Here is a 26,207-nt window from a genome sequence, read left to right as displayed (position 1 = left end):
GAGGGAAGGTCCTCTCATGGATTAGTAACTGGTTAAAAGACAGGAAACAAAGGGTAGGAATAAACATAGGAATAAACGGTCAGTTTTCACAGTGGAGAGAGGTAAATAGCAGGGTCGACCCAGGAGCTATACTGGGACCAGAGCTTTTCAACATGATCTGGAAAAAGGGGTAAACAGTGAGGTGGAAAAATTTGTAGATGATACAAAAGAAAGGACGTCCAAAGCAGACTGTGAAGAGTTACAAAGGGATCTCACAAAACTAGCTCAAGAAATTTGCAAGGCCAGCTTTTCTGATGAACAGGGTAGCCTGCCATGAACCAGAATCCATAGAACTTCTGTGGCTTTTGCAGTTTTTCGTAGAGCAGACCACATTTAATACTTTGAGCCTTGGTTTGGGGAACCCCGGAGAGTGATGTTGTGCTTTGGAACCTTTATAAACTGAAGGAACTTCTCAAATTCAGAATCAAGAACCCAATCCTGCAAGATGCTGAGTGACTTCCCCTCTCAGTAGGAGATGAAAGGGGCTCGGCACCTTACAGGATTGGATTGGAAGCATGCTAAAGTTGTGTGTGTGCAGACCAGGCCTAGAAAACACTGTCTGTGCCTTGTGTCTGTTAATGAAAAAATACTGGGACAGCAAATCATTTAAGAATTTTAATTAAATTGAAAAATTTTCAATACCATTTATTTTCTGACCTCAAAATCTCTGCTAACCCTTGCTTAAATTGAAATATTAACTCAACTTGCTCATTCTTTATTGTAGAATTCAGAAGTAATGTTACTGGTGGTGAAAGGTGCCAGATCAACAGCCTTGGAGACTGGAGTCTGCTGTCAATGAAGCAGGTAGTACCTGGGTAGCAGTACAACATATTTCCCTACGCTGACTTGCTTCTGAGTCGCAGACCTTTCATGGAGGATCATCTCAAAAGGTAAATTCTCTCTTTTACCAGTTTAATGTGAGGCCTCTAAGATGAAGCAATCAACAATGGGGCTAATTAGTGACATTGTGGTGGCATTTTTGTAATGGGGCCATCTGCCTATTAGTAAATAAACTGATAACTCAATGAATAGGCCAGGCTCAGTTATCTGAATTGTGTGATTTTTGGTCACTAATGAGCTGGGACAGAGCTGAACCAAAGACCTACAGGAGAAGAGATGCTCTCTCTAAGGCTATCTCTATAGTGTGTATATTCTATTAGCAGCTTCCTACAACACCGGGCCAAATTCTGCTCTCAATTATACTAGTATAAATCTGGAGTAGATCCACTGAAGTCAATCAAGTTACACTGAAAACACTGTAATTGAGAGAAGAGTCTGGCCCACTATCTTTTGAGATATCTAGCTACGTAGTCGATACAGTAACTATTAACATCAGTATCGCAGCTCTCGATTGGCTAGATATGATGCAGTTGCTTGGATTTCCCCATCCTGACTGGGACTTCAATCAGAGTTAGCTGGCTGAACCCACAAAAGACAGAAGGACTGATTCAGCTCTCAGCTACGCGCCAGTGTAAATCCAAAGTAACTCCACTGAAGTAAATGGAGTTATTCTGGATTTTCACCAGCATAACTGAGAGCAGAATTGGCCCAGACATTATGTTGATTGGCTGGGGGAAGCGACAGGAAGAAATAGCAGAGATTATTTCTCGCCCTTTGATTGTAGGGGTATGCCTGACTTTTGAAACTAAAAGTTCACAGCTGAGGGATCCTGTTAAACATTCTGTGCAGTTTCTGGTTCTCAGACAGCAGCAGTGGCCAAGAGCACTTTTCTTCATCCACAGACAGCTGGAAGGTTGCAACCTTTCCTTTTCAATGTGGACCCTGCTACAGTTATCCAGAACTTTGTAATCTCCAGAGTGGAGTACTCCTGTGCATTGCTCCCTATGATGACAGTACTTGTAAACCTCTCAGAGACTTCAGCTGTGCTGAAGAATGCTGCTGCCTCCATTATTTAGTGGTGCTTTTTGCATGTAGCATTTTACCCATGTGCTCCAGAGCCTGAACTGACTTACATCTCGTTTCTAGGTCTGCAGTGTAGTTGTCTCTCTCATCAACAGAAATTGGTCCAATAAATGATATTATCTCACCCACCCTCTCTGTGCTCTATACTGACCATTCAGTTCAGATGATATGCAACAGCTAACTAAAGTTGTGTACATCCGCAAGTGGGGTTAGGGCATTTTCAGTGGATGACCCTCAACTGTGAAATTCACTCTCCCACTTGGTCTTAGAGAGCATGAATCAGCTGAACGTCAGGGCTCGTAATAAAGCTGGACTATAATAATTACTCAGGCTTTATTCTGAGGAGGTGAGTTGAGAGCAGAAGAGCTCAGCTTTTGTGGGTGGGGAAGAGGTTTAGCAGATGTTTTGCCAGTTTTGAACTATTCTGCTATATCCTTTCATAGACTGAGTTGATTGTATGCAGAGAGACTGACAATAAGTGAATTGTACAGCTTGAAAAATAAACTCAAAGTAGTAGGTGAATAAGCAATTTTAAGAGGTGAAATTTAGGTACAGCTGCCTTTGGTTTTGTTTAAATGTTTGCTTCAGCACTAAGGGTGATCGTCTAAAAATATTAAAAAGTCCAGTGCTATGAAGCAATGAAGTGTTATGATGAGAAAGGAAGACATACATTAATTAGACACCAATGTCAAATATAAAATTCACTTTTGGGAATGAATGTTCACTGTCTCACAGTACCATTATGTCTTCAGTTTGATTTGCATATTTATTTGACCTTCATAGCATGAATTTCTTTACAGTGAAACCAGCTCTCAGTGATTCTTATTTGACCTTGAAGATATAAGGGCCTGGTCCTAATAGGTGCAGAGCACTTACAAATCCCTGGAAAGTCATTGGGAGTTCCAAGTGCTCTGCATCTCTTGGTATCAAGCCTTAACTTGATATTTTACTTTTATAAGGAAGCTCAAATAACATAATTTGATGAGTAGTAAGAAAAAGGCACCAAACTTTTTTTTCTCTCTCCCTCACACACACATACACAGAGCAGTAAAACACCACATTTCTTAATTCTGCAAAATTTATATGTTAGAGCTATTATCTCAGCCAGTGCTAGTAAACATACAAATGAGGGAAGGCAAATCTCTGCCTGTCCTTATGGCATAAATGTCCTGGCTTTCCTCATACTGGATGACCCTCAACAACTGAAGCTGGGACTGAAAAAACATCTGCATTGTGCTGCAGACTCAAATCCTGATATAGCTCTAAGCTTTAGGATTCGAATGAACCCAACAAGATTATGCAGAGGGGCAGCATAACTCTACACATTAATTAGAGCTATGTGGAAGGACATATTTATTTTGGGGTAAGCTACTTTTTCTGATATTTGTGTTGCCTGATTCTGATTTCATTTCACTGTCTTTCTAAGTAATAATCAGCCATTATCATAATCTGTGATGTGAAGATTCGGTATGAGCCAGCCTTAAATCATATTTATGCCATAATAAAGTAAAGGTATTTAAATCTGCTGCAGTTGCTAATTACTTTAGACTGCATTCTATTTTTTTAAAAATATTCTGGCTTTTACTCACAAATTATTCCAATTATTGACTAACTGCTATTAAAAGTAAGCAATGCAACTTTCATTTTCCGAATTTCTTTAAGAGTATAATAATGCAATAGAACAGAAGAAAAAGGGCTCAATATTAACAGTGTAAAAAAAAAAAAAAAACAGTCAGTGCAGCAGGACTGAAAATTAAGGAACATTAAGCACAACAATATCTCTGAGGACTATTAATATATTGGTAATTTTGTTGCATATATCTGTATTTCCTTACCTTGGATGTGAATAATTCTGTCATGCTCCAGAGTGTAGTTGCCAGTATGTTCAGCCCAGCAGATAGAAATCAGCACCAGAAAAAGTAGACTCTTCATTTTTTATAGCCAAAAGAATCTTCTTCACTGTGAGAGCATCACATACAAAAAGGCTTGTGAATTTTGGAAGTCTTTAGTGTTGCACTGCACAACTTGTTACAGCCTGATCATGGTATAACGGGTCTATAAAATATTTAACCCTCTCCGCTGAAAAAGTTACAGTAGCTAGTATTTTAGACATAAAGACTGAAGCTTTTCTCATTAGAGTTACCTATATCCCGTTAAATGAAACTAGAAATCAAATAATATTTAACTCTATCTATGCAGAAGTGCAAATATGAACATATACAAGTACACATAAACATACACAAAATAAACTACTTGGAAGACCAAAGGTAAGCAATAACTGTGCTTCTAAAAATGTTTTAGTGTACTTTTGGTTTTCCAAAACTACTCCATATTGGTCTATTAATGCAAGTAACAATGATCTAAACTATAACCATATACTGTATAATACAAACAAATAAAAATGAATCCTTAGCAAGTAAATAGTATTTTCATGGCTTTTGGCATTTTAGTCCAGGCTGCAAGTTATCTTAGCAAACTGTGTGTTAACTTTACTTGATCCAAACAGAAAAGATGACAGAATATTTGTCAGACAGATCACAAAAGGTATATTTTATTTCAGATCCACTTACCATTTTAAAGGGTGCCTAAGTATACAGAGAAATGTTGGGAACCATGCACAAAGTAGGTTAGTTCTATAGGCTACCACTGCAGTTGCCCTGATTGATTTTTCATTCATTTCTACCTAGAATGCTGACGCACTAACTTAGTGTGCCAGGTAGGGTCTCTGCAGTCAGCAGAGCTGAGCGCTGCAGGGAAAATTTCTGCCAGCCTCAGAGTAATAATTAGGCAAATGAAGACCTGAAATAGATAACAACGCATAAAATACAAGAGGTCTTTTGCAGAGGGTTTAAGCTGATGTACTCTTCAGAGCAATCACTGTTATAACACTGGATTCTCTAAATAGAAGAACATATTCTCAAACTTCGCCTTTCAAGAGACTAGGATTTTTTTTAATAAACTTCAAATAATGAGAATGTTATGAAACACAACTACTTATGACATACTTAGTATATTCTTACTGAATATAGCTTACTAATAGAGAAAGCACATTTTATTATCTTGTTTTCTTTTATCAGAACTAGACATGAGTCTGACCTCAAACCCCAGATCCAAACACCCCCAAACTTAGGGGGGTGCTCACAGTCAGAACCCAGATCAAAATCTGCAAACAGTCTCTATCCCTATAATACACTAGCCCATGAATGTAAATAAATTACTCATGAACATGAAGATGTTTCGAATCCAGATCCAAATGTGATTTTAGCCTCTCTCTAGTCATAAGCTAACAAGCACAAATAGAGCAATTGTGCTGCTATTTTCCCCCCATAATAGAACTTTCATGTCAGCACTGCTGCAGAATGCTGGGGACAAGAACAAGGGCAGAATATTAACAAACAGGGGTCCAACTGTCCATGGACCCTTACCTTTGATAAAGATGAATCTTAGTGTTATCATGGATTCTAGAGTGTGATGACCTTAAAGTCTGATTTTTGCTTTCTTTAACAATGTTTGATGCATTGGTTCAGTGATCTCTTGGATAGCCTTTGTTGGAGTGGTTCTTATGTTTCCTGGCTGAATTTTTAAAGATGTTTTTCTCTAGTGAAACCTATATGAAACACAGACAGCAATGTTATGCCACCTGCCCTGCCAATTGGTGACTCCCAATGTACTGACAACATTCCCTCTGATACGTACTGAGGTGAAACTGGCCCATTCTGTCGGCAGACATTGTACAAGTTTACCACAATAGCTCTACCAAGACATGTCAGCTAACCCACTATGGGCTTTTCTTAAGCAGAAAGTACCAGTCATACAAAATTGCATGCTTGTGGAGTAAGCCAGTATTTTAATGCATGTCTTCAGAGCCAGTCTTCCCCCACCCACACAAAATAATGCTGCCAGCTATTCCGAGCTCGGAAATGGCCCATAAGGGGCTGTGGCAGCCAGAACATAAATTAGAGGAACCCTGAGGCTAACCTAGTGTATTCTGAGAACTAGTCACACTCCTGAACAGACTGTTACCAGGAGCACAAATATGGCTCCCATTTCCATTGATGTGCTTGGTGCAGGAGCAAAGAATCAGAAGTATCAGGCCTAGATGTCCAGTAACATCAATCACTTCTCAAATTCCCCCTCTTATTCTCCCATCAGGTTGCATACCACAGTCGTACATATATTTTTTCCATGACTCTTCTCCATAATTTTTTTGGTCAGGCAGGCTTTGCACAACCAGTCCTAGTGGCAGAGTACAAGGCTAGGCCTGCATACCTCAGTGGTAAGGAGCATCTTTCTCCCTCTGATACACAATCTGACTGAATATATAGTTAACTTCTACAACAAAGCTTCAAACTCATGAGATTACTGAAGGTGTTGCAATTTTTCTCATAACCACATGAAAAACTGTAGGCGAGGAGGCAACTCAGGAATTAGAAGCTGAACTGCCTGCAGTCCCTACTTCTAGCCACTAGAAGCTGCATGCTCTTATCCTTCTCCAGCTTCATTATTGTGCAATAAAACCAGGGGCAATGTGATGATCCCAGTACAACCCAAGGAAGTGAAGTACGATGGTTGGGGAATTCTCCCCCCACCCCCCACATTGTTGTGTTTATTTCAGTTCAATTTGCACTCTGAAACATGTGCACACTAATGGGAGTCAAGATCTTTAGATTTAAGAGTTCAAAACGCAGGAGTCACACAACAGGCCCAAAATGTGATTTAAAACAAACAAACACAACCAAAAACCCTCATGTATTTTATACTAATCCCTTGATTTTTTATATGTTGAGGAAAGCAGTGCTGCATCAGCTTTCTTAATAGAAATAATTTACAATGGGTCATTACAAGGGTTTTCCCAAATTATTATGTTTATAGAGACTAGCCAACAAATGGTCACTATACATGCCTGGGCACGTGCATACACACACACTCGCGCATGCACACACACACACACACACACACACACACACAGAGTTAGGATCTGTGTGTGTGTGTGGGCTTTCCCTGCCTCTGATCAGGTTTATCTCCTGTTATGGTTACCATCCCTGCCAGGCTGACTTTGCCTTTGTAATGCACCAGAATTACACCAGATAGTAGGGGGTAGGGTTACCATATCTAATAAATAAAAAAAGAGGACCCTCCACGGGCCCTGGCCCCGCCCATTTCCCCACCCTTACCCCCGCCCCAACTCCGCCCCTTCCCTGCCCTAACTCTGCCCCCTCCTCCCTCCCACTCCCAACCAGGGGGAAAAGGCTGCCCCAGGGCTACCGGCTTCAGGGTTTGCCGGGCAGCCCCCAGACCCTGCACCCCCGGCCGGCGCTTCCCTAACGCAGCTGGAGCCCGGGAGGGGAAGCGCCCAGCCGGTGGCTCAGGGTCTGGAGGCTGCCCGGCAAACCGTGAAGCTGGTAGCGCTCGGCTTTGGGCAGCCCCTATGCCTCCGGACCCTGCACCCCCAGCCGGGCACTTCCCCTCCCGGGCTCCGGCGGCGCTGGGTCTGGAGGCCCGGGGGGCTGCCCGAAGCCGGTAGCGCTCAGGCAGCCCGGCTCTTAAACAGAGCTGAAGAGGAGCAGAGCCTCCAGCCACGGCGGCTCTGCTCCTCCCCGACTCTTCGGCTCTGTTTAAGAGCCAGGCTGCCCGAGCGCTACCGGCTTCAGGCAGCCCTCATGTCTCCGGACCCTACGCCGCCGGAGCCCGGGAGGGGAAGTGCCCGGCGGGGGGCGCAGGGTCTGGAGGCACGGGGGCTGCCCGAAGCCGGTAGCGCTCAGGCAGCCCGGCTCTTAAACAGAGCCGAAGAGTCGGGGAGGAGCAGAGCCGCCATTTTCCCGGACATGTTCGGCTTTTGGGCAATTCCTCCCAGACGGGGGTTTCACTGCCGAAAAGCCGGACATGTCCGGGAAAAAGAGGACATAGGGCGTCCTGAAGCCGGACACCCTAGTAGGGGGACTTTAAGATAGGTCCTGGGGGAGAATATATCAAGGTGTCTTCTCTAAAGATTCATACTTCTCTCCTGAAAAAAATTACCCCGCATCTTAACCTCGGGTCTGGCTGAGCTGTGATCAATTCAGGACTAAGTTGCAGCAGGACAAAAGTGGCTATATCCTTAGGGCTGTCGGGCGACTGTTCGACCTTCAGCATAAATTAGAGCTGCCTCAAGACTTCTCTAGTTTATCACCACCTACAATAGCCTTCAAGGTGCTGTTGTGGATATTAAGAATTTCTGAATCAAGATGCATTCTGACCTCGCCCCTTCCTTCTCCTGGCACATCCCCTATGTCTGGAGCTGTGATTTTGGAGGGGACACAGAGCTGTAGAATTGCAAAACAGACTTATCAGGGCCAGTGATTTGACACTCAGTATTTTGTAGGTTTTCTAGGAGCTATTAGCCAAAGCAATTTGCATCTTCCATGCTAGCCTCAAAAAAAATAACCCATCTGAGTTTCTGCTTCTGCAGCAGTGCAGGAAGACTCCAGGGGTGAGATGATGGGTGTGAATATTTTGATATTAAAATGAATACAAGTATTGGCAGTCAGTGAATGTTGGGGGGAAATGATAATGGTTTTCTGGGCTCAAGAAGTTTGCACTGGTTTAGATTGTTGTAGTTTACATAATCTACTATTTTACGAGATAGGGATGCAAAGAAGCTGAGCATTTACTTTTAAAAATTATTTTTAGAGGCTCTCAGACCTTAGTGTAATGGTCAAGAACTAGACAACAAATTAATTTTTAGGGCTTGCTTTGCATTCAGTTTATAAATTCTCTCACTTTGCTCCCCCCTTGGTGCAGTAGGAAATCATGATACTCATCAACTAGATTACATTTTGTTATATTTAAGTGGCCATTACTAATCTAGATTACTACTAGCAAGTGTAGAATGCTAAAAAGCATTATTAATTATATTTTTGGTAGCATAGTCTAAAAATCAGTAACATATCTTGATTCAGCAATTCCACCATTTATGTAAGAAATATTGTTTTGAAGATGTATTCAAACATTGTAATGTATAAAATGCAATGTTAACTAGTTATTTTCATAGGTTTAATTTTTTTCTGAAGAGATTATGATGTGCTATTCCAAATTATTTTTTCCTTAGTGAGTGAAGAAAGTTATCATGTTATTGCAGGAAGCCTGGCACACAATCATTTTACAAGGCAGTTCTCTGTCTCCATCTCTCATGATCACACCAATGATTCTGTGTCTGCACTACCACTCTGCCTGTATTAGACTGCAAAATCGAGGTAGAATAGCTTAAATGGCAAATCTTTTCCCTAGGTATGGACAGGAGGGGAACCTCTGTGCTTGCGTCTCACCTCACTTGTGTGATGACAGGTGGGGTTTAGTGCACGATCACCGCTGCCTCAGACTCTGTGGAACCATCTCTATAGGCCTGAGGCTGCTCATCTGGGGAAGGAGAGGGGTAGGGAGGTATGCAAGGAGGACATTCATCACCACCCAGAATCCCATAGGACCCTCACAGCAGCAGAACTCCCATTTCATTACGTGTGTATAGCTGTGCCTGGGGGCTAGGTGGGCACCAGAAGGAGGCAATGGCAGAAGAAGGAATTGTGGGAACTGCACTACTAGGAACTGGAGTAAAGCTGAAGCTCCTGGAGCTAATACAGAGACACAGGGTCTCTGAATGGACGTCCTGACCTGATGTGGATTCCCCAGGGTTTGGGTCAGACCTCCTTTAGCACAATTGAATGAAACTCAGCCAGAGAATTTAGTATATTTCTAACTTCTTGCCTGATACTGCCCTCTCATTGCTAGCTAAGTCATCCTAGATCCAATCTTCATTGCATCAAAAATAGACATAGAAATTCCTCGCCATGAGAACACCTCGCTGTGCAGCAGAGTTCAGGCTGGTCAGGATCAGCAGGCTGCCCACCACTCTGAACAGTTCCAGTGGATGGGATTTTGCTGATGTTACAGCAAAGGAAAAGAATGATTGATTTGCCTCTCATAGCCACAGAATAGGAATGTAAAAATGTTCTAATCTATGATGTGCTCAGTCTGAATCAAAACAAGTTTTCCGCTGGATTCTCCCTTGCCACTTCATTAGTCATAGATAATTTGAACTTGTGAGGATGTGGGACATGTAAGTGCCAGACTGCCAGTGTTTGTGAATAACAAGTTGTCATAATAGTCCTCTAACTATAGACAGAATAGCTCAATGAAAATACAGAATGACTCCTCAGAGATAGCTGAAACCCCCTTTACCTCTATTGGTCCTCCAGCAAGAAGGCAGATAAATTGCTTTCAGGGTGAGGGAAATATATGAAGCATCTCTGCAGTGACTTAGGATAGGTGAGTTTTATCTTGAACACACAGGGACCCATATTTGACTATCAGCTGAAACTGGAAGTCCACACTTAGCGTAGATTAGAACTGACTTTTTATTTTTTAATGACTGACCTATGTGGACTTTACAACAATGATTCATGCATTCACAACCTTGAAGACAGATTACTAATATTTTGGGACCATCCTGGAAAATAATCTCAGACTCCAGCTAATACAAAATGGTACACCGTGAATATACAAGGGTTTCATGCATGAAAATCAAGGCGGATCACACTGAGAGCTACAGGGGCTGCCTGTAATTCAGACATTGTAATTCAAGATCTACATTTAGTACATAAAGCCTTAACCTTAAACAATATTGGCTCAATTTATATAAGTCATTGTTTGGTGTCTCATCTCTCATTAGGGCACTTGTCCTCAGCAAATTGGAACCGATGACAGACCCGTATTATATTTTTGAGCAGAAAGGAGCCAGGGCCTTAAGAAGTGGTCCTCCTTCTAATGTGACACGATATAACAGTAATTTGTGTATTATTCATATATTTGAGAGAAGCACAGTCAAATATGACAGGGAGCCAGGAACTCTTGTGTTTTCAACCTGGTGCTAACATTGATTCAGTATATGCTTATGCTGTGATTTAATTACTGTTCTATTTGGACACCTAGAGCCTTGGATAGGTATCTTTTTACTAAAAAAATATCTTTGGGCAAGTCGCTTAGGTCAAAATGTTGACACTTGTGCTAAAAGTGCAACACCTAAACACATATTTAGGCAACTGAATGAGTGGCCTCATTTGAAAAGGTGTCGAGCAACTACTGAAGTCAATGGAATATGTGAGTGTTCAGCAACATTGAAAATCAGACCACTTATTTAGGCATCTAGATATAGATTTAGGGGGAGATTTTCAAAGTCACAAAGACAGTTAGATGTCCAGGGCCCACTAAAAGTCAATGGGAGCTGGGTGCCTAGCTTCCAAAATCTCCTCCTGAGGGGCCTAATTTTAGTTATCTGTGTTGCAAAATATTAGATTCATAGTACAATAGGGCTAGAAGGAACCACAAGGGTCATCTAGTCCAACGCCCTGCCAAGATGCAGGATTGTCATTAATCTTTGTGTCCCAGGTTTCTTGTCTGGCCAATATGGCTGAATGTTTCAAAAGCTTGTGCCTAAAATTAGGCACTTAGATTTATATTTAGGTTCTTAGCAGAAGGGCCTAATTTCCAGAAGTGCTGAGCACCGACAGCGCCCACTGAAATCCAGTGTGAACTATGGGTTTTCCAACACCTCCAGGCTTCAGGCCACTCAGTTAAGAACCTAAATATGAATTTACCCATCTACGTTTGAAAGTTTGAGCTGACAAATTACTTTCACCTACTGGAGGAGGAGGATTGTGAGGATTAATTCATGAATGATCGCAAAGAGCCTTGAAGAGAGTAAGCAGTATATAAGTGCTAAGCATTTTCATTGGTACCTTTTCCGCAATTGGGTAGTTTCATTACCATAGTTTGTACGATTTGTATATATTATTTATGATATTGTCAGACACCCAAGAACCTTAGGGCATAGGATGCCTTTATAAATAGTCATTTAATATGTATTTTAAATTTAAAATTAAGGACTAGACGAGAAAGAATAATAATAAAGAAGAACTGTGTTGTCATAGTCAATGGCTTACATTTGTATAGCATCTCTATTATTACCAATTACACTTTTAAAAGCACAAGTCATAATTCTGGCACTGTTTCTCATTAAAATGAAGCATTCATTTGGCAGCCCGGGGCATGTTTTATGTGTTTAGCAAGAAAGAATTCCTGTATAGCTTGGTGATTTCTCCCTGTGTCATTAAGTAATAGCATTCTCATCTTGTCTCCCTAGGGTTCATCTTGTATGAACATGCTTGTCTTCCAATGGCATGACAAAGAATAAAGAGGAGGAGGGACAAAGAAGAAGAAAGGATAAAAAAGCATGACAGGAAATATGATGAGGAAGCAGCTCTTCCTTTTTGATTCAAATGCTTTTACTGTTTGTATGCCAACATTTTGGTACATTTGTTTTTATAAGTCAATTTTCATTACACAATGATCACTATTTTTTTTTCCTTCAGCTACGTATCTTCATATAAAAAGAAAATGTATGGCCTGAGTATGCTCTTATTTGCACTAGTGTAAATCAGAAGTAACCCCATTGTAGCCACTGGAGATATACTGATGTCAAGCTGGTGTAAGCGCAAAGAGAATAGGATTCTTTCATTTACACTGTTACTATTGCATATGCAAGTGTCATGAAAGTGCAACTAGAATAGGCATCATAACAGATGCTCTGCTCAGGGAATTCCACAATGAGCTCAGCAGGAGTTCCATAGTAGAGTAGAGGTATGATCGGACAGGCTCATGATATGCACTGTGACAATGCATATATTGATGCCATAGGCAGGTATATCTGCAAGAGACTTCCAGTGCCTGCATATTGGCTGGGATTTTCAAAGGGGCCTAAGGAAGTTAGGAACCTAACTCCCATTGAAAGTTGATGGAAGCTGGTGCCTGATTCCCTCAGATCCCTTAGAAACTGCCAGGGCTGATGTATTAAAGCATTGGCTGGGTTCTTTGTGGGCTTATATTACAACCCACTGTATTTACATGCTCATAACTTTTGAACAAATTCTCCCTTTGGACTTGGTTATTCTCGGTCCAACTTTCCAGTCCAAACTTCCATTCTTCTTCTAAGCTGAATGGTGAATTTTTGTTGGGAAGTTTACTTATAAACCATTGACTGTTTCTGAATTGTCTGACAGTGAAAAATCAGATTCTTCTTCTACTGTGAAAAAGATGTAAAGGTTTAGTTTTTATGCCTGGTGGGAGGGCATTCATCCAAAGCAGGAGAAGGAAAGGGAGGAGACTAAGGATTTGATCCAAAGCTCCCTGAAGTGAATGGAAAAATTCCCATTGACTTCACTGGCTTGGATCAGGCCCTATGATAGTGTTTCACAAAATGTGAGTTAGGACTCCAAATGGGGTTGTGCCTTCAGCAGATGGGGTCATGGTGATCCCTAGTCTATGAAGGATGCCAGTTCGCTCTTCATAGCCTGATCTCACATGTATGGTGTGTGTGAGAGAGGTCATGATGCACGGAGGATGGCATTTTGCTCTACAAAATGGCATCCTCCATGAGGCGTGACCCTGTCCATATGGTGCGTGCACTGTCATACTATGTGTAGGATGCCATTTTGCTCTTCAAAATGGTGTCATCCATGCTGTCTGAGGTCCTGGTAGGAAATACTTCATTAAAATGGGGTCAGGCCAGCAAAAGTTTGAGAACCCCTGATGTATGGGTGGGGCGGATGTGGGACTGATGGCAAAGGAGGGAGAAAAGAAACTCAGCTCACATCACTCAATGTACTGTGTTCATCTTAAGGGTTCTAAGGATTAAAGCAGATATGTAACTGCTTAACTATAGACCATATACCTAGATTGCACTGAGCCTTCTTGGGTGCAAGAACCCAGGTGGCAAGGGAAAGGTCACTATAAGCCACCTTTCTGGTTTCCTGATCCTTGGCTTGAATGGGAGCTGAACTGTCCTAACAGCTGCTCTAACTTACACAGGCTAGAGCATCCTTTCAGGACCTCTCCTCTGGCTGGTGAGCATGTGCAAAGAGTGTAATATGGTTCCACCCCTCAAACCTCCTGTTATGCTTTTACCCACATACAAACACTCCAGCTTCCCTCCTCCCTTTCCCAACTGAGCAGGGGGAGAGCAGGTGGCAAAGACTTACAAGTTTTACAAGGCCCAGGTCTTGCATAGTTTCCATCAGGAAAAAGGGCTATTCATACCTGGGAAAAATAATTTTCCCTATTTTAAAAAAAACACTTTTCTCTGCTACAAAATAAAAACAGAAGTTTCCTTTCTGGAGATATGCCAGAAATCTATGCACTCTGGAGGAATTAGTGACAAACGGGAATATACACACACTATATATAACATGCGTAAAGACGTGATGCCAGACATACTGAAGAATAGCAGCTCATAGTAAGAAATTATTTCATAGACAGCTCAGTCTCCTAAAGAAATAGTAACGGTAATACAATAAGCTGCTGCAAAACATATTTTAAAAGTGCATATTTCTTTAAACTTCTGCACATGTTGCTAGGGCAAATTTCTATTGAATTGTCACTTAAATAAACATTTTAATTTGAAAAACAAAAGTGTGTTCATGAAACATCTGCTTCTTACTGCCATGATAATTCTTATTGTGGTATGTCCAAATGAAACTATATGTGTATATCTGAATGAAAGCCACATGTGGATTAACTGTAAAACACAATCTGATGTTCTTTCAAACAGTATTTTTTCACTGAAACTACAATAAAATATACTTTCTACTGAGATCTGTTACTGTAAAGGGAAGAAAGGATGGTCCTGAGGCTATGTCATGAGCCTAAAACTTGGGAAAATTGTGTTCCTGCTCTGCTACAGACTTGCTCTCCTTTAGACTTTCTGTGAGACTTTGGGCAAGTCACTTAGTTTCTCTGGGCCTCAGTTGAGAACCTATAAAATGGGGATAACAGCGCTTCCCTACCTCCCGGGGAGTTATGAGGTTAAATAGATTAAAATCTGTGAGGTGCTCCAATACTGTGTTAATGGGGGAAGGGGTTATAAGTAACTAAGATAGATGAAAGGGAAGGGGACTTTTCCAGATCAATTATAACTAAAACCAGCAGATTTTGTTTTTCCTGAGGCACCAGAGTGTGTGTGTGTGTGTGTACACACATATATTTCTTCAGAAAAAACTTTTTAAATTTTTTAATATGCTCTCATCAGAATGTAGGGAGATGGATACTGAGAAATATTCTGGAAAACATGAGTCATATAATTGTTTAGTTAACTTTTCTTTAGATAAATTATGTTGGAAACAAATAAAGAACATTGCTGAGAACATGGATTTCTGACAAATAGTCTTCATTTGCCTAAAAGTAAAAAAAGAATCCTTTCAAAGTCTATTGCTAAACTTGGTTTCTTCAGTATTGTGTACGCATTAATATTTTAATAGTGCCAACAGCATAAACATCTCATGAGAATATCATGAAATCATCATAGTATGGCCTGAAAACAATTCTGTGATCTTATTGAATATTTCTTGTAAAATAAATATCAGACTCATGGAATTACTATAAAAATAAAACGTAGCTGACTTACAGATACGGTAACAAGCAGGTAACTTCCACAGACTCTCCAGTCAGAATCTGCAAAGATGCAGGTGATCAGGCTAGGATATCGCAAACTGTGAATTACTAGCTCAGATATTATAGATGTAGACAGATAACTATATCAAACTATAGAATTATAATTGCTAACTCAAGGTAAAGGCCTTGATTACAGTATGATAATTAATCCTCACTAAAAGCAGAAGCTTTCTCTGTCTCTCCTTTTGTTGCAGTCCCAAACTCTTCTGACTGTCATAAATAAGACATGTTCCAAGATGCAAAATCAGGTTGCGTATTACTCCATATCCTATTTCAAAACATGATCTTAGCCAGGATTCAGACTCATTGGTTAAAAAGTAACAAATGCATTTGGTGTTCTGTGTAAGCTTTCCTAAAACACTGGCAATCTTTCAGCTGATGTTTACTCTTTGTTCAATGAAATTTGAAACACTTTTACCTGTGCTTGGATTACCTACATATGTTGGAATACACATAATGCTATCATTTACAAGCCTTTTAAAAGATGCAGAATCATTGCTTTCTCTTAGAATTAGTCTCCTGAAAGCATACATCAACAGTTTAAGGCTGGCTTACAAACCTTTGTAACTCTACAAAATAGACTAGATACTGGAGGTGGGAGTGTTGTTATTCCTGAGTCAAACAAGTAAATATCTGCAAGATATAAATGAACGCAGGCACATGTGGCTGGCCTAATGGCTTGGCTCTTGCAATGAGCAGCCATATGGAAGATTTGCATGAATTATGCTCAAAACATGATGATGCACCTTACATTGCTTCTGAGAACATCACTAATGATATGCATAGAACAGCATAGGGTTGCCAACTTTCTAATCACACAAAACCGAACACTCTTGATCCCCCCCTCCTCCAAGACCCCGCCCCTGCCATGAGTCCCCACCTCCCGCTCACTCCATCTCCCCTCCCTTCATCGGTCGCTCTCCCCCACCCTCACTCATTTTCATGGGGATGGGGAAGGGCGTTGGGGTGTGGGAGGGGGTGCAGGCTCTGGCTGGGGGTGTGGGCTCTGGGGTGAGGCCAGGGATGAGGGGTTTAGGATGCAGGAAGGGACTCAGAGCTGGGACAGGGGGTTGGGGTGCGGGAGGGGGTGTGGACTCCGGGAGGGAGTTTGGGTGCAGAGGGGGCTCAGGGCTGGGGGTTAAGTTGCGGGGGGGGCGGTGAGGGCTCCAGCTAGGGGTGCGGGTTCTGGGGTGGGGCTTGGGATGAGGTGTTTGAGGTGCAGGAGGGAGCTCTGGACTGGGGCCGAGGGGTTCACAGGGTGGGAGGGGGCTCCGGGCTGGGACAGGGGTTTGGGTGTAGGAGGGGTAAGGATTCTGGGAGGGAGTTAGGGTGCAGAAGCGGGTTCGGGGTGTGGACTCCGACCAGCAGCGCTTACCTCAGGCGGCTCCCAGATGCGGCCGGCATGTCCAGCTCCTAGGCAGAGGGGCCAGGGGGCTCTGTGCACTGCCCGTGCCCACAGGCGCCACCCTCACAGCTCCCATTGGCTACAGTTCCTGGCCAGTGGGACCTGCAGAGCCGGAGCTGACGGTGGGGGCAGCTCATGGAGTCCCTGTGGCCGTCCCTGTGACTAGGAGACAGACATGCCAGCTGCTTCTGGGAGCCGCGCAGAGCCAGGACAAGCAGGGAGCCTGCCTTAGCCTCACTGCTCTGCTGTCCAGACTTTTAGCAGCCCAGTCAGCAGTGCTGACCGGAGCCACCAGGGTCCTTTTCTGCTGGGCATTTCGGTCAGAAACTGGATGCCTGACAATCCTAGAACTGCAGTACAATATCTTCATAATCTCTCTGTATTCCAAGCTATAGATATGCACAATAGCTTTAATGATTTGGGGCTGTAGGATGGTTTTAAAAAGAAAGGAAAACAGCAGCCCAAAGTGACAGGGTGGGAAGCTTACCACTACCAGACTACTCAAACTAACTTGACATCCTTTGTCATTGCCTTGAAGAGGCAGATAACACAGCATGACTTAGGTCAAGGACAAGAGAGAAATACTATGAAAGTTCCGTCTCATCAAACCTTTCCCCCCGACCTCCCCACATATACTATTTTTATAGCGAATTAATATAATATTTATGGGTAATCTCTCAATGAATAGAAAAATGCAGAACTAAGGTTAATTAAAGAATTTGTAACCATTTGATAATGCCATAATAAGATACCTTGGTAAGTAAAACTCTCTAAATTGCTTAAATTGCCTGACTGGTATATAAGGGCAGTCAGCAGCGAACCAGCTGAGCGGCGAACAGCAGAGGCTAACGGAGGGAGTTTGCCTGGGAGTTCGCTTGGGGAGAGCTCACTGAGGCTTTCATCTGCAGGTTTCTCTGAGTAATTCCTGCAACAGTTGAGGAAGCTCTTAAGAGGACGGTGATATGGAAGGTGAGCGATCAGCTGTTGTAACCTGCACAGGTTGTGCCATGTTTGTCTTTCTTCCACAGGACAGAAGTGACTTTGTCTGTACAAAGTGCAAGCTGGTCTCCATATTGGAAGAGAAGGTTCGAGGGCTGGAGAAACGAGTATCTACTCTGCGTTGCAGAGAAGGGAAAATGAAGATTTCCTGGACAGACGTCATGAGATGCTTCTACGGCCACAATGTTCTGAAGATTCAGAGCAGGCGCAGCAGGGACAGAAGGATTGTGAAGAGGTTTGGCAGCATGTGACCTCCAGAAGGAGAAAGAGGAGCGTCCATGCACCAGCAATGGAGATACAGGTGAGCAATCGTTTCCATGTTCTCTCTACAGGTACTAATGTGCAGAGGGGACTAGATGACCCATCTGAGGGAAGGGAGCAGAAGGAGACTCCACCGATTGGAAAGCAAAAGATGCACTGTCCTAGGGATGGGGGTTCCACGACCACCACTCCCAAGAGGAGGAGGAGGGTGGTGGCGGCGGTCAGGGACTCCCTCCTCAGGGGGACTGAGTCATCTATCTGCTGCCCCGACTGGGAAAACCAAGAGGTCTGCTGCTTGCTAGGAGCTAGGATACACGATGTGACGGAGAGACTGCCGAAACTCATCAAGCCCTCGGATCGCTACCCCTTCCTGCTTCTCCACGTGGGCACCAATGATACTGCCAAGAATGACCTTGAGCGGATCACTGCAGACTACATGGCTCTGGGAAGAAGGATAAAGGAGTTTGAGGCGCAAGTGGTGTTCTCGTCCATCCTCCCTGTGCAAGGAAAAGGCCTGGGTAGAGACCGTCGAATCGTGAAAGTCAATAAATGGCTACGCAGGTGGTGTCGGAGAGAAGGCTTTGGATTCTTTGACCATGGGGTGGTGTTCCAAGAAGGAGGAGTGCTAGGCAGAGACGGGCTCCACCTAACAAAGAGAGGGAAGAGCATCTTCTCCAGCAGGCTGGCTAACCTAGTGAGGAGGGCTTTAAACTAGGTTCACTGGGGGAAGGAGACCAAAGCCCTGAGGTAAGTGGGGAAATGGGATCCTGGGAGGAAGCACAAGCGGGAGAGCACAAGAGGGGAGGATTCCTGTCTCATACTGAGACAGAGGGATGATCGATGAGTTATCTTACGTGCCTATACACAAATGCAAGAAGCCTGGGAAACAAGCAGGGAGAACTAGAAGTCCTAGCACAGTCAGGAAACTATGATGTGATTGGAATAACAGAGACTTGGTGGGATAACTCACATGACTGGAGTACTGTCATGGATGGATATAAACTGTTCAGGAAGGACAGGCAGGGCAGAAAAGGTGGGGGAGTTGCATTGTATTTAAGAGAGGAGTATGACTGCTCAGAGCTCCGGTATGAAACTGCAGAAAAACCTGAGAGTCTCTGGATAAAGTTGAGAAGTGTGAGCAACAAGGGTGATGTCGTAGTTGGAGTCTGTTATAGACCACCAGACCAGGGGGATGAGGTGGACGAGGCTTTCTTCTGGCAACTAGCAGAAATTGCTAGATCGCAGGCCCTGGTTCTCATGGGAGACTTTAATCACCCGGATATCTGCTGGGAGAGCAATACAACAGTGCACAGACAATCCAGGAAGTTTTTGGAAGTGTAGGGATCAATTTCCTGGTGCAAGTGCTGGAGGAACCAACTAGGGGCAGAGCTTTTCTTGACCTGCTGCTCACAAACAGGGAAGAATTAGTAGGGGAAGCAAAAGTGGATGGGAACCTGGGAGGCAGTGACCATGAGATGGTTGAGTTCAGGATCCTGACACAAGGAAGAAAGGAGAGCAGCAGAATACGGACCCTGGACTTCAGAAAAGCAGACTTTGACTCCCTCAGGGAACAGATGGGCAGGATCCCCTGGGAGAATAACATGAAGGGCAAAGGGGTCCAGGAGAGCTGGCTGTATTTTAAAGAATCCTTATTGCGGTTGCAGGAACAAGCCATCCCGATGTGTAGAAAGAATAGTAAATATGGCAGGCGACCAGCTTGGCTAAACAGTGAAATCCTTGCTGATCTTAAATGCAAAAAAGAAGCTTACAAGAAGTGGAAGATTGGACAAATGACCAGGGAGAAGTATAAAAATATTGCTCAGGCATGCAGGAGTGAAATCAGGAAGGCCAAATCACACTTGGAGTTGCAGCTAGCAAGAGATGTTAAGAGTAACGAGAAGGGTTTCTTCAGGTATGTTAGCAACAAGAAGAAAGTCAAGGGAAGTGTGGGCCCCTTACTGAATGAGGGAGGCAACCTAGTGACCGAGGATGTGGAAAAAGCTAATGTACTCAATGCTTTTTTTGCCTGTCTTCACGAACAAGGTCAGCTCCCAGACTGCTGCACTTGGCAGCACAATATGGGGAGAAGGTGACCAGCCCTCTGTGGAGAAAGAAGTGGTTTGGGACTATTTAGAAAAACTGGACGTGCACAAGTCCATGGGACCGGATGCGCTGCATCCGAGGGTGCTAAAGGAGTTGGCGGATGAGATTGCAGAGCCATTAGCCATTATTTTTGAAAACTCATGGCGATTGGGGGATGTCCCAGATGACTGGAAAAAGGCTAATGTAGTGCCCATCTTTTAAAAAGGGAAGGAGGAGGATCCGGGGAACTACAGGCCAGTCAGCCTCACCTAGGTCCCTGGAAAAATCATGGAGCAGGTCCTCAAGGAATCAATTCTGAAACACTTAGAGGAGAGGCAAGTGATCAGGAACAGTCAGCATGGATTCACCAAGGGAAAGTTGTGCCTGTCTAACCTAATTGCCTTCTATGATGAGATAACTGGCTCTGTGGATGAGGGGAAAGCAGTGGATGTGTTATTCCTTGTCTTTAGCAAAGCTTTTGATACGGTCTCCCACAGTATTCTTGCCGCCAAGTTAAAGAAGTGTGGGCTGGATGAATGGACTGTAAGGTGGATAGAAAGCTGGCTGGATCATCAAGCTCAACGGGTAGTGATCAATGGCTCCATGTCTAGTTGGCAGCCGGTTTCAAGCGGAGTGCCCCAAGGGTCGGTCCTGGGGCCGGTTTTGTTTAATATCTTTATTAATGATCTGAAGGATGGTGTGGACTGCACTCTCAGCAAGTTTGCAGATGACACTAAACTAGGAGGCGTGGTAGATACACTAGAGGGTAGGGATCGGATACAGAGGGACCTAGACAAATTAGAGGATTGGGCCAAAAAAACCTGATGAGGTTCAACAAGGACAAGTGCAGAGTCCTGCACTTAGGACGGAAGAATCCCATGCACTGCTACAGACTAAGGACCGAATGGTTAGGTAGCAGTTCTGCAGAAAAGGACCTAGGGGTCACAGTGGACGAGAAGCTGGATATGAGTCAACAGTGTGCTCTTGTTGCCAAGAAGGCTAACGGCATTTTGGGCTGTATAAGTAGGGGCATTGCCAGCAGATCAAGGAACATGATCGTTCCCCTTTATTCGACATTGGTGAAGCATCATCTAGAATACTGTGTCCAGTTTTGGGCCCCACACTACAAAAAGGATGTGGAAAAATTGGAAAGAGTCCAGCGGAGGGCAACAAAAATGATTAGGGGTCTGGAGCACATGACTTATGAGGAGAGGCTGAGGGAACTGGGATTGTTTAGTCTCCAGAAGAGAAGAATGAGGGGGGATTTGATAGCAGCCTTCAACTACCTGAAGGGGGGTTCCAAAGAGGATGGAGCTCGGCTGTTCTCAGTGGTGGCAGATGACAGAACAAGGAGCAATGGTCTCAAGTTGCAGTGGGGGAGGTCCAGGTTGGATATTAGGAAACACTATTTCACTAGGAGGGTAGTGAAGCACTGGAATGTGTTACCTAGGGAGGTGGTGGAGTCTCCTTCCTTGGAGGTTTTTAAGGCCCGGCTTGATAAAGCCCTAGCTGGGATGATTTAGTTGGGAATTGGTCCTGCTTTGAGCAGGGGGTTGGACTAGATGACCTCTTGAGGTCCCTTCCAACCCTGATAGTCTATGACCATAGTTCACGTTGTCTGATACAAAAGCAAAGTTATAGCACCATTTAGCTTCACTGTGAAATATTTTCAAAGTTACTGAAGTGTGGCTGGAAAATCTATATGCAGGAAACCCCTTGATTCTGTGTTACAAAAATAAGTGCCGCTATAATGATCCACCAGGAAATGGAATATGTGGGAAGCCACAGAAAGCGCAGAATTGAAGGGAAATCACCATCTGACAGAGAGACTGGGAGAACAATAGTTCAAAACCATGCTGCAAGTTGTGGTGTGTGGCTCCAAACTGATGATTTTTAGGATGGATGCCATGGGTAATTGGAGTTTCCTGAATAACAATGTCATTTATTTCACATGCCAGTAATATCTGCTGTCCTTGAGCTAAAGGTAGGTTAAGGATTGAAATGCTTATTGTTTTTTGGGTTACAAAGCTTTGTAGACTTCTGAAAAGGATGGGTTTGCTATTCTCTGAATTGGAACCTCTGGTTGACCAAAAAAATGTATTGGTTTTAATTATGTCAGACAACTCCCTGGCCTACTGGGCAAGAGAAGAAATATAGAATATGACAATTTGAGATGCAGCAGTAACAACTGACTGAAAATTAGTGAAGTTCTACAAAGACACAAGTGGGATCTTGTGAGATCTTCAGTGGAAATGAATAGGAAACTTGAAGGACTCACCTACTCTGGGCTCCTGGGCCTCACTTGGCCAACCCTATTTTCAGTAGTCAGCACTGTAGTTGTTTCAGACAAAATGTCAAATCTTTTGTTTGTGCTGAGATTTCCTCAGGAGTTGTGTCGGTTACTTTGGCTCCACTGCCATGGATTTATATGCGTACCCATGAGATAACCATATAGCGCTTATTGGTCATGCAAACAATAATTCCTCCCCCCCTCCAATCAGGGGTGGCAGAGCCTGCTCAAAAGAGTGTAGGGGCTCCCGCCACCTCCGTGGCCCTGCCCACACCCTGACCCGCCCCACCCCTTCTGCTTGAGACCCCGTCCCCAGCCAAGCCAGAAGCCACAGCAGGCCGGGAGTCAAGGACCCTCCACCTACCCGAGGTCGGGGGGCTGAAAGCAGGCCCTAGCCCATGTCCCTGACCTGCAGGCCCCCCACCCAGGGCAGGAGAGTCCACAGTTCCCCACAGCTGTCCACACAGCTCTTACCCTTGCCTGACTCTGGCCGGGGGGGGGGGGGGGGGGGGGGCTCATGCCCTGTGCAACATAGATAGGTCAACCTAACCCCAACTGTACAAACAGCTATGAACCTTCTCTGTTGACCTAGTTACCATCTCTCAAGGGGGTGGATTTACTACTGTGAAGGAAACACTCCTTCTGTCACTATAATTGTCTACGCTACAGCATTACAGCAGCTGTAGTGTCTCTAAGGCATGTGGTACAAGGTGGTGGGGTGGAACAGTTCTTTTCTGGTTGGCTGAGTGACATTCAGATGGGGAAGAGCTTTTAAGGAACCAAGCAGCAGGGAGTGCAGGAGACTGTCGGTCTGAAGATCTCCTTATACCAATCCCCTTACATTGATGGAGGTGGGGAAGAACTCATGACATTCATGCCCAACAGTGCTTTCCATACAACAGACAGGAAGGTAGTACTCATTGTCGTCAAGTGTCACCAGTGTGGTGTTCTGCTCTATCCAATGTTGATAACAGTTGGCTGTATGTGTGTGTTTCCTCTGCGTGCTGCCCCGGCTCTGCGCAGATAGCTGGCACAGCAGACCCTGAGAGAAACACCAAGGACCAGATTGATAAGGTCTGAAGGTACCCAGACAGGTTTATTGCCAAACGAAACATGGTCTCTAGCTCCCCGGATCAGATGTCTACAGTTCTGCTAGTACATATTTGCTCCCTGACAACGGACCGGCACAGTCAGTGGTGGGATTTACCACTGCCCCCTAGGCCAGACAAAGACAAGCCCTCAGGGGTGCATTCTTATACACAGGTACAAAGAAGTTACACCTCACTCCTGACGTATTGAGGTACAACCCCTCTACGTAGTAAGGTGCTGCCTATCACCTTGTACATGTTGGTTCGATCAAAACAACCCCATCCATCATATTACCCTTTTGCCCCGTGTTTAGGATGGGTCAGCCGGTCCCTTGTTATCTGTGTGGAATGTGCTAGTATCGGAGTGTTCTGGGACCATCCTGGCATATGTTTATATCTCTAGCGTCCAGTACCTTTTAGGTATGCATTTTTGGAACATCAGCCCTCCCCTTGCCAGACTCTGAGCAGGGCCTGCCTCTTGCTCATATCTTAGGGTTACCATATTTCAGCAAGCAAAAAAAGAGGACAGGAGGAGCCCCGCCCTTGCCCCGCTCCACCACTTCCCGCCCGCCTCAGAACCCCCAACCCTCCCCCCCGCTCCTTGTCCCCTGACTGCCCCCTTCTGGGACCCCTGCCCCTAACTGCCCCCCCAGGACTTCACCCCCTACCTAAGCCTCCCTGCCTCTTGTCCCGACTGCCCCCTCCTGAGACCCTCCCCCCCATCCTAACTGGCCACCTAGGACCCTACCCCCTACCTGTGCCCTGACTGCTCCAACCCTTATCCACACCCCCACCCCCAGACAGACCCCTGGGACTCCCATGCCCTATCCAACCACTCCCAACCCCCACCCCTGCTCCTTGTCCCCTGACTGCCCCCTCTTGGGACCCCTGCTCCTAACTGCCCTCCAGAACCCCACCCCCTAAGCCTCCCTGTTCCTTGTCCCCTAACTGCCCCCTCCTTAGACCCCCCTCCCTAACTGCCCCCCAGGACCCTACCCCCTACCTGACTGCCCAAAACCTTATCCACACACCTCCCAGAAAGCCCCCTCCGAACTCCCGACCCTCCCCCCCCGCGTCTCTTGACTGCCCCCTCCAGAATCTCCCTCCCCCTTCTCCGACCCCCTGGCAAATGTAAGATTAGTGTCCCATTGGAACGCGTACTTTGTTGGGGTCCTTGATGACCTATGACCATCAAATTCTTCTCTGCAGTGGTTTAGCAGTGTGGCTGACTGGGTTCAGTATAGCCCAAAAGACTCACGTGGGAGAAGGTGGTAAATCCCTCCACAGGTTTAATATGCAGCAGGTTATAAAATCCCCAAACCTTTACTCCCTGGCTTGAGGACACAGTTCAGGGAGTAGGGGGTCCCCAAAACAAATTCCCTGACTGACTAAAAGATAGTGCACTCACAAATTCCATGAATGATCCTCAGGTTCAAAGAGGACTCTGGACTCCTCAGTCACTGCAGAGGGGCTGCTCTCTGCTGGCAGGGATCCTCTTCAAGCAGGAATCAGGCTGCTTCGGTCCCAGGATTTCCCCTCATCACAAAGGGATGCAGGACTCAAGGTGCAGGTTACACAACTGTACTAAAATCCAAACTGTTGTCTCCTAGCCCAGCGTCCAGACACACACACACAGCAGGCAGCAGCCCTGAACTAGCAGACAGAGCAGAGCTGCCCATGTGGTGACTGGTCTCCCCTAGGGACCTGGAGGGCTAACTCAGCCTGGCTGGGGAAGTTTCCCAGCAAAACTCTACAAACCGGGAGTTATCAGTGGAGAAGGAAAAGCCCAGCTGAGGGATCTTGCTTTCAGGTCCCTAGAGGCCAGTTCTGAGGGAACCCTGCATGCAGGCCTGGGATTCACCAGCTCCCCACAAAGCCAGTCCGGCCCTTGTCCTGGCTAGCTCCCGACTGACTCAAAACTGGCTTCTCCCCTTTCCTGAACTCCCTGGGAAGGGCATCTCACTCCCTATTGGTTGCCAGGCAGACTCCGAGTTTTCCTTGGCTCCCCCCTGAGCTGCCAGCAGACAGAGCCCCAGGAATCCAGGTAATCTCCTTGGGGGTTACACTAGTATAGAGTTACCATACGTCCGGATTTTCCCGGACATGTCCGGCTTTTTGGGCTCCAAATCCCCATCCGGGGGGAAATCCCAAAAAGCCGGACATGTCCGGGAAAATCGGCCATGCGGTGCCAGGCTGGGGGCTTGGGTGCCGGGGGCTCGGGTGCCGGGCCGGGGGCTCGGGGGCTCGGACGGCGGTGCTCGGACGGCCCGGTGCCGGGGGCTCGGGTGCCGGGGGCTCGGCCAGCTGTGCTTGGGGGGCCCGGCCGGCGGTGCCGGGGGCTCGGGGGGCCCGGCCGGCGGCTCGGCCGGCGGTGCCGGGCGACGGGCTGGGGACCTGCGGTTCCGGGGGCGGGCCGCGCCTCCTCCCCCCACCCCCCCCCTTATCTGCTTCAGGCTTCCCGCGACTCAAATGTTCGCGGGAAGCAGGGGAGGGGGCGGAGACGGGGCGGGAGCGGGGCTGGGGGCCCTTTAAAGTGTCCTCCTTTCGGAGGCACTAAATATGGTAACCCTACACTAGTATATCT

General features: G+C 45.3%; 1 protein-coding gene across 6 annotated transcripts in view; it reads right to left on the bottom strand.

Moving 5' to 3' along the window:
* HAPLN1 (hyaluronan and proteoglycan link protein 1) overlaps positions 1-26,207 on the bottom strand; it is a 92,899-nt gene that overhangs the window by 46,282 nt on the left and 20,410 nt on the right. For 4 of the 6 annotated variants that reach the window (XM_054033165.1, XM_054033167.1, XM_054033169.1 and 1 more), the window contains exon 2: positions 3,798-3,921. In XM_054033165.1, the coding sequence (XP_053889140.1) occupies positions 3,798-3,894 (97 nt within the window). In that variant the 5' untranslated portion in view covers positions 3,895-3,921. Of the gene's footprint in view, positions 1-3,797; positions 3,922-5,387; positions 5,468-15,451; positions 15,499-26,207 lie in introns of those variants that run through there. The other 2 variants (XM_054033166.1, XM_054033168.1) reach the window with 2 other exon arrangements.

The sequence above is a fragment of the Malaclemys terrapin genome, chromosome 6 (genome assembly GCF_027887155.1).
Source record: "Malaclemys terrapin pileata isolate rMalTer1 chromosome 6, rMalTer1.hap1, whole genome shotgun sequence".
Lineage (NCBI taxonomy): Eukaryota > Metazoa > Chordata > Testudines > Emydidae > Malaclemys > Malaclemys terrapin.
The sequence above is the reverse complement of the archived record's forward strand: the minus strand, read 5'-3'. Positions and strand labels throughout refer to the sequence as shown.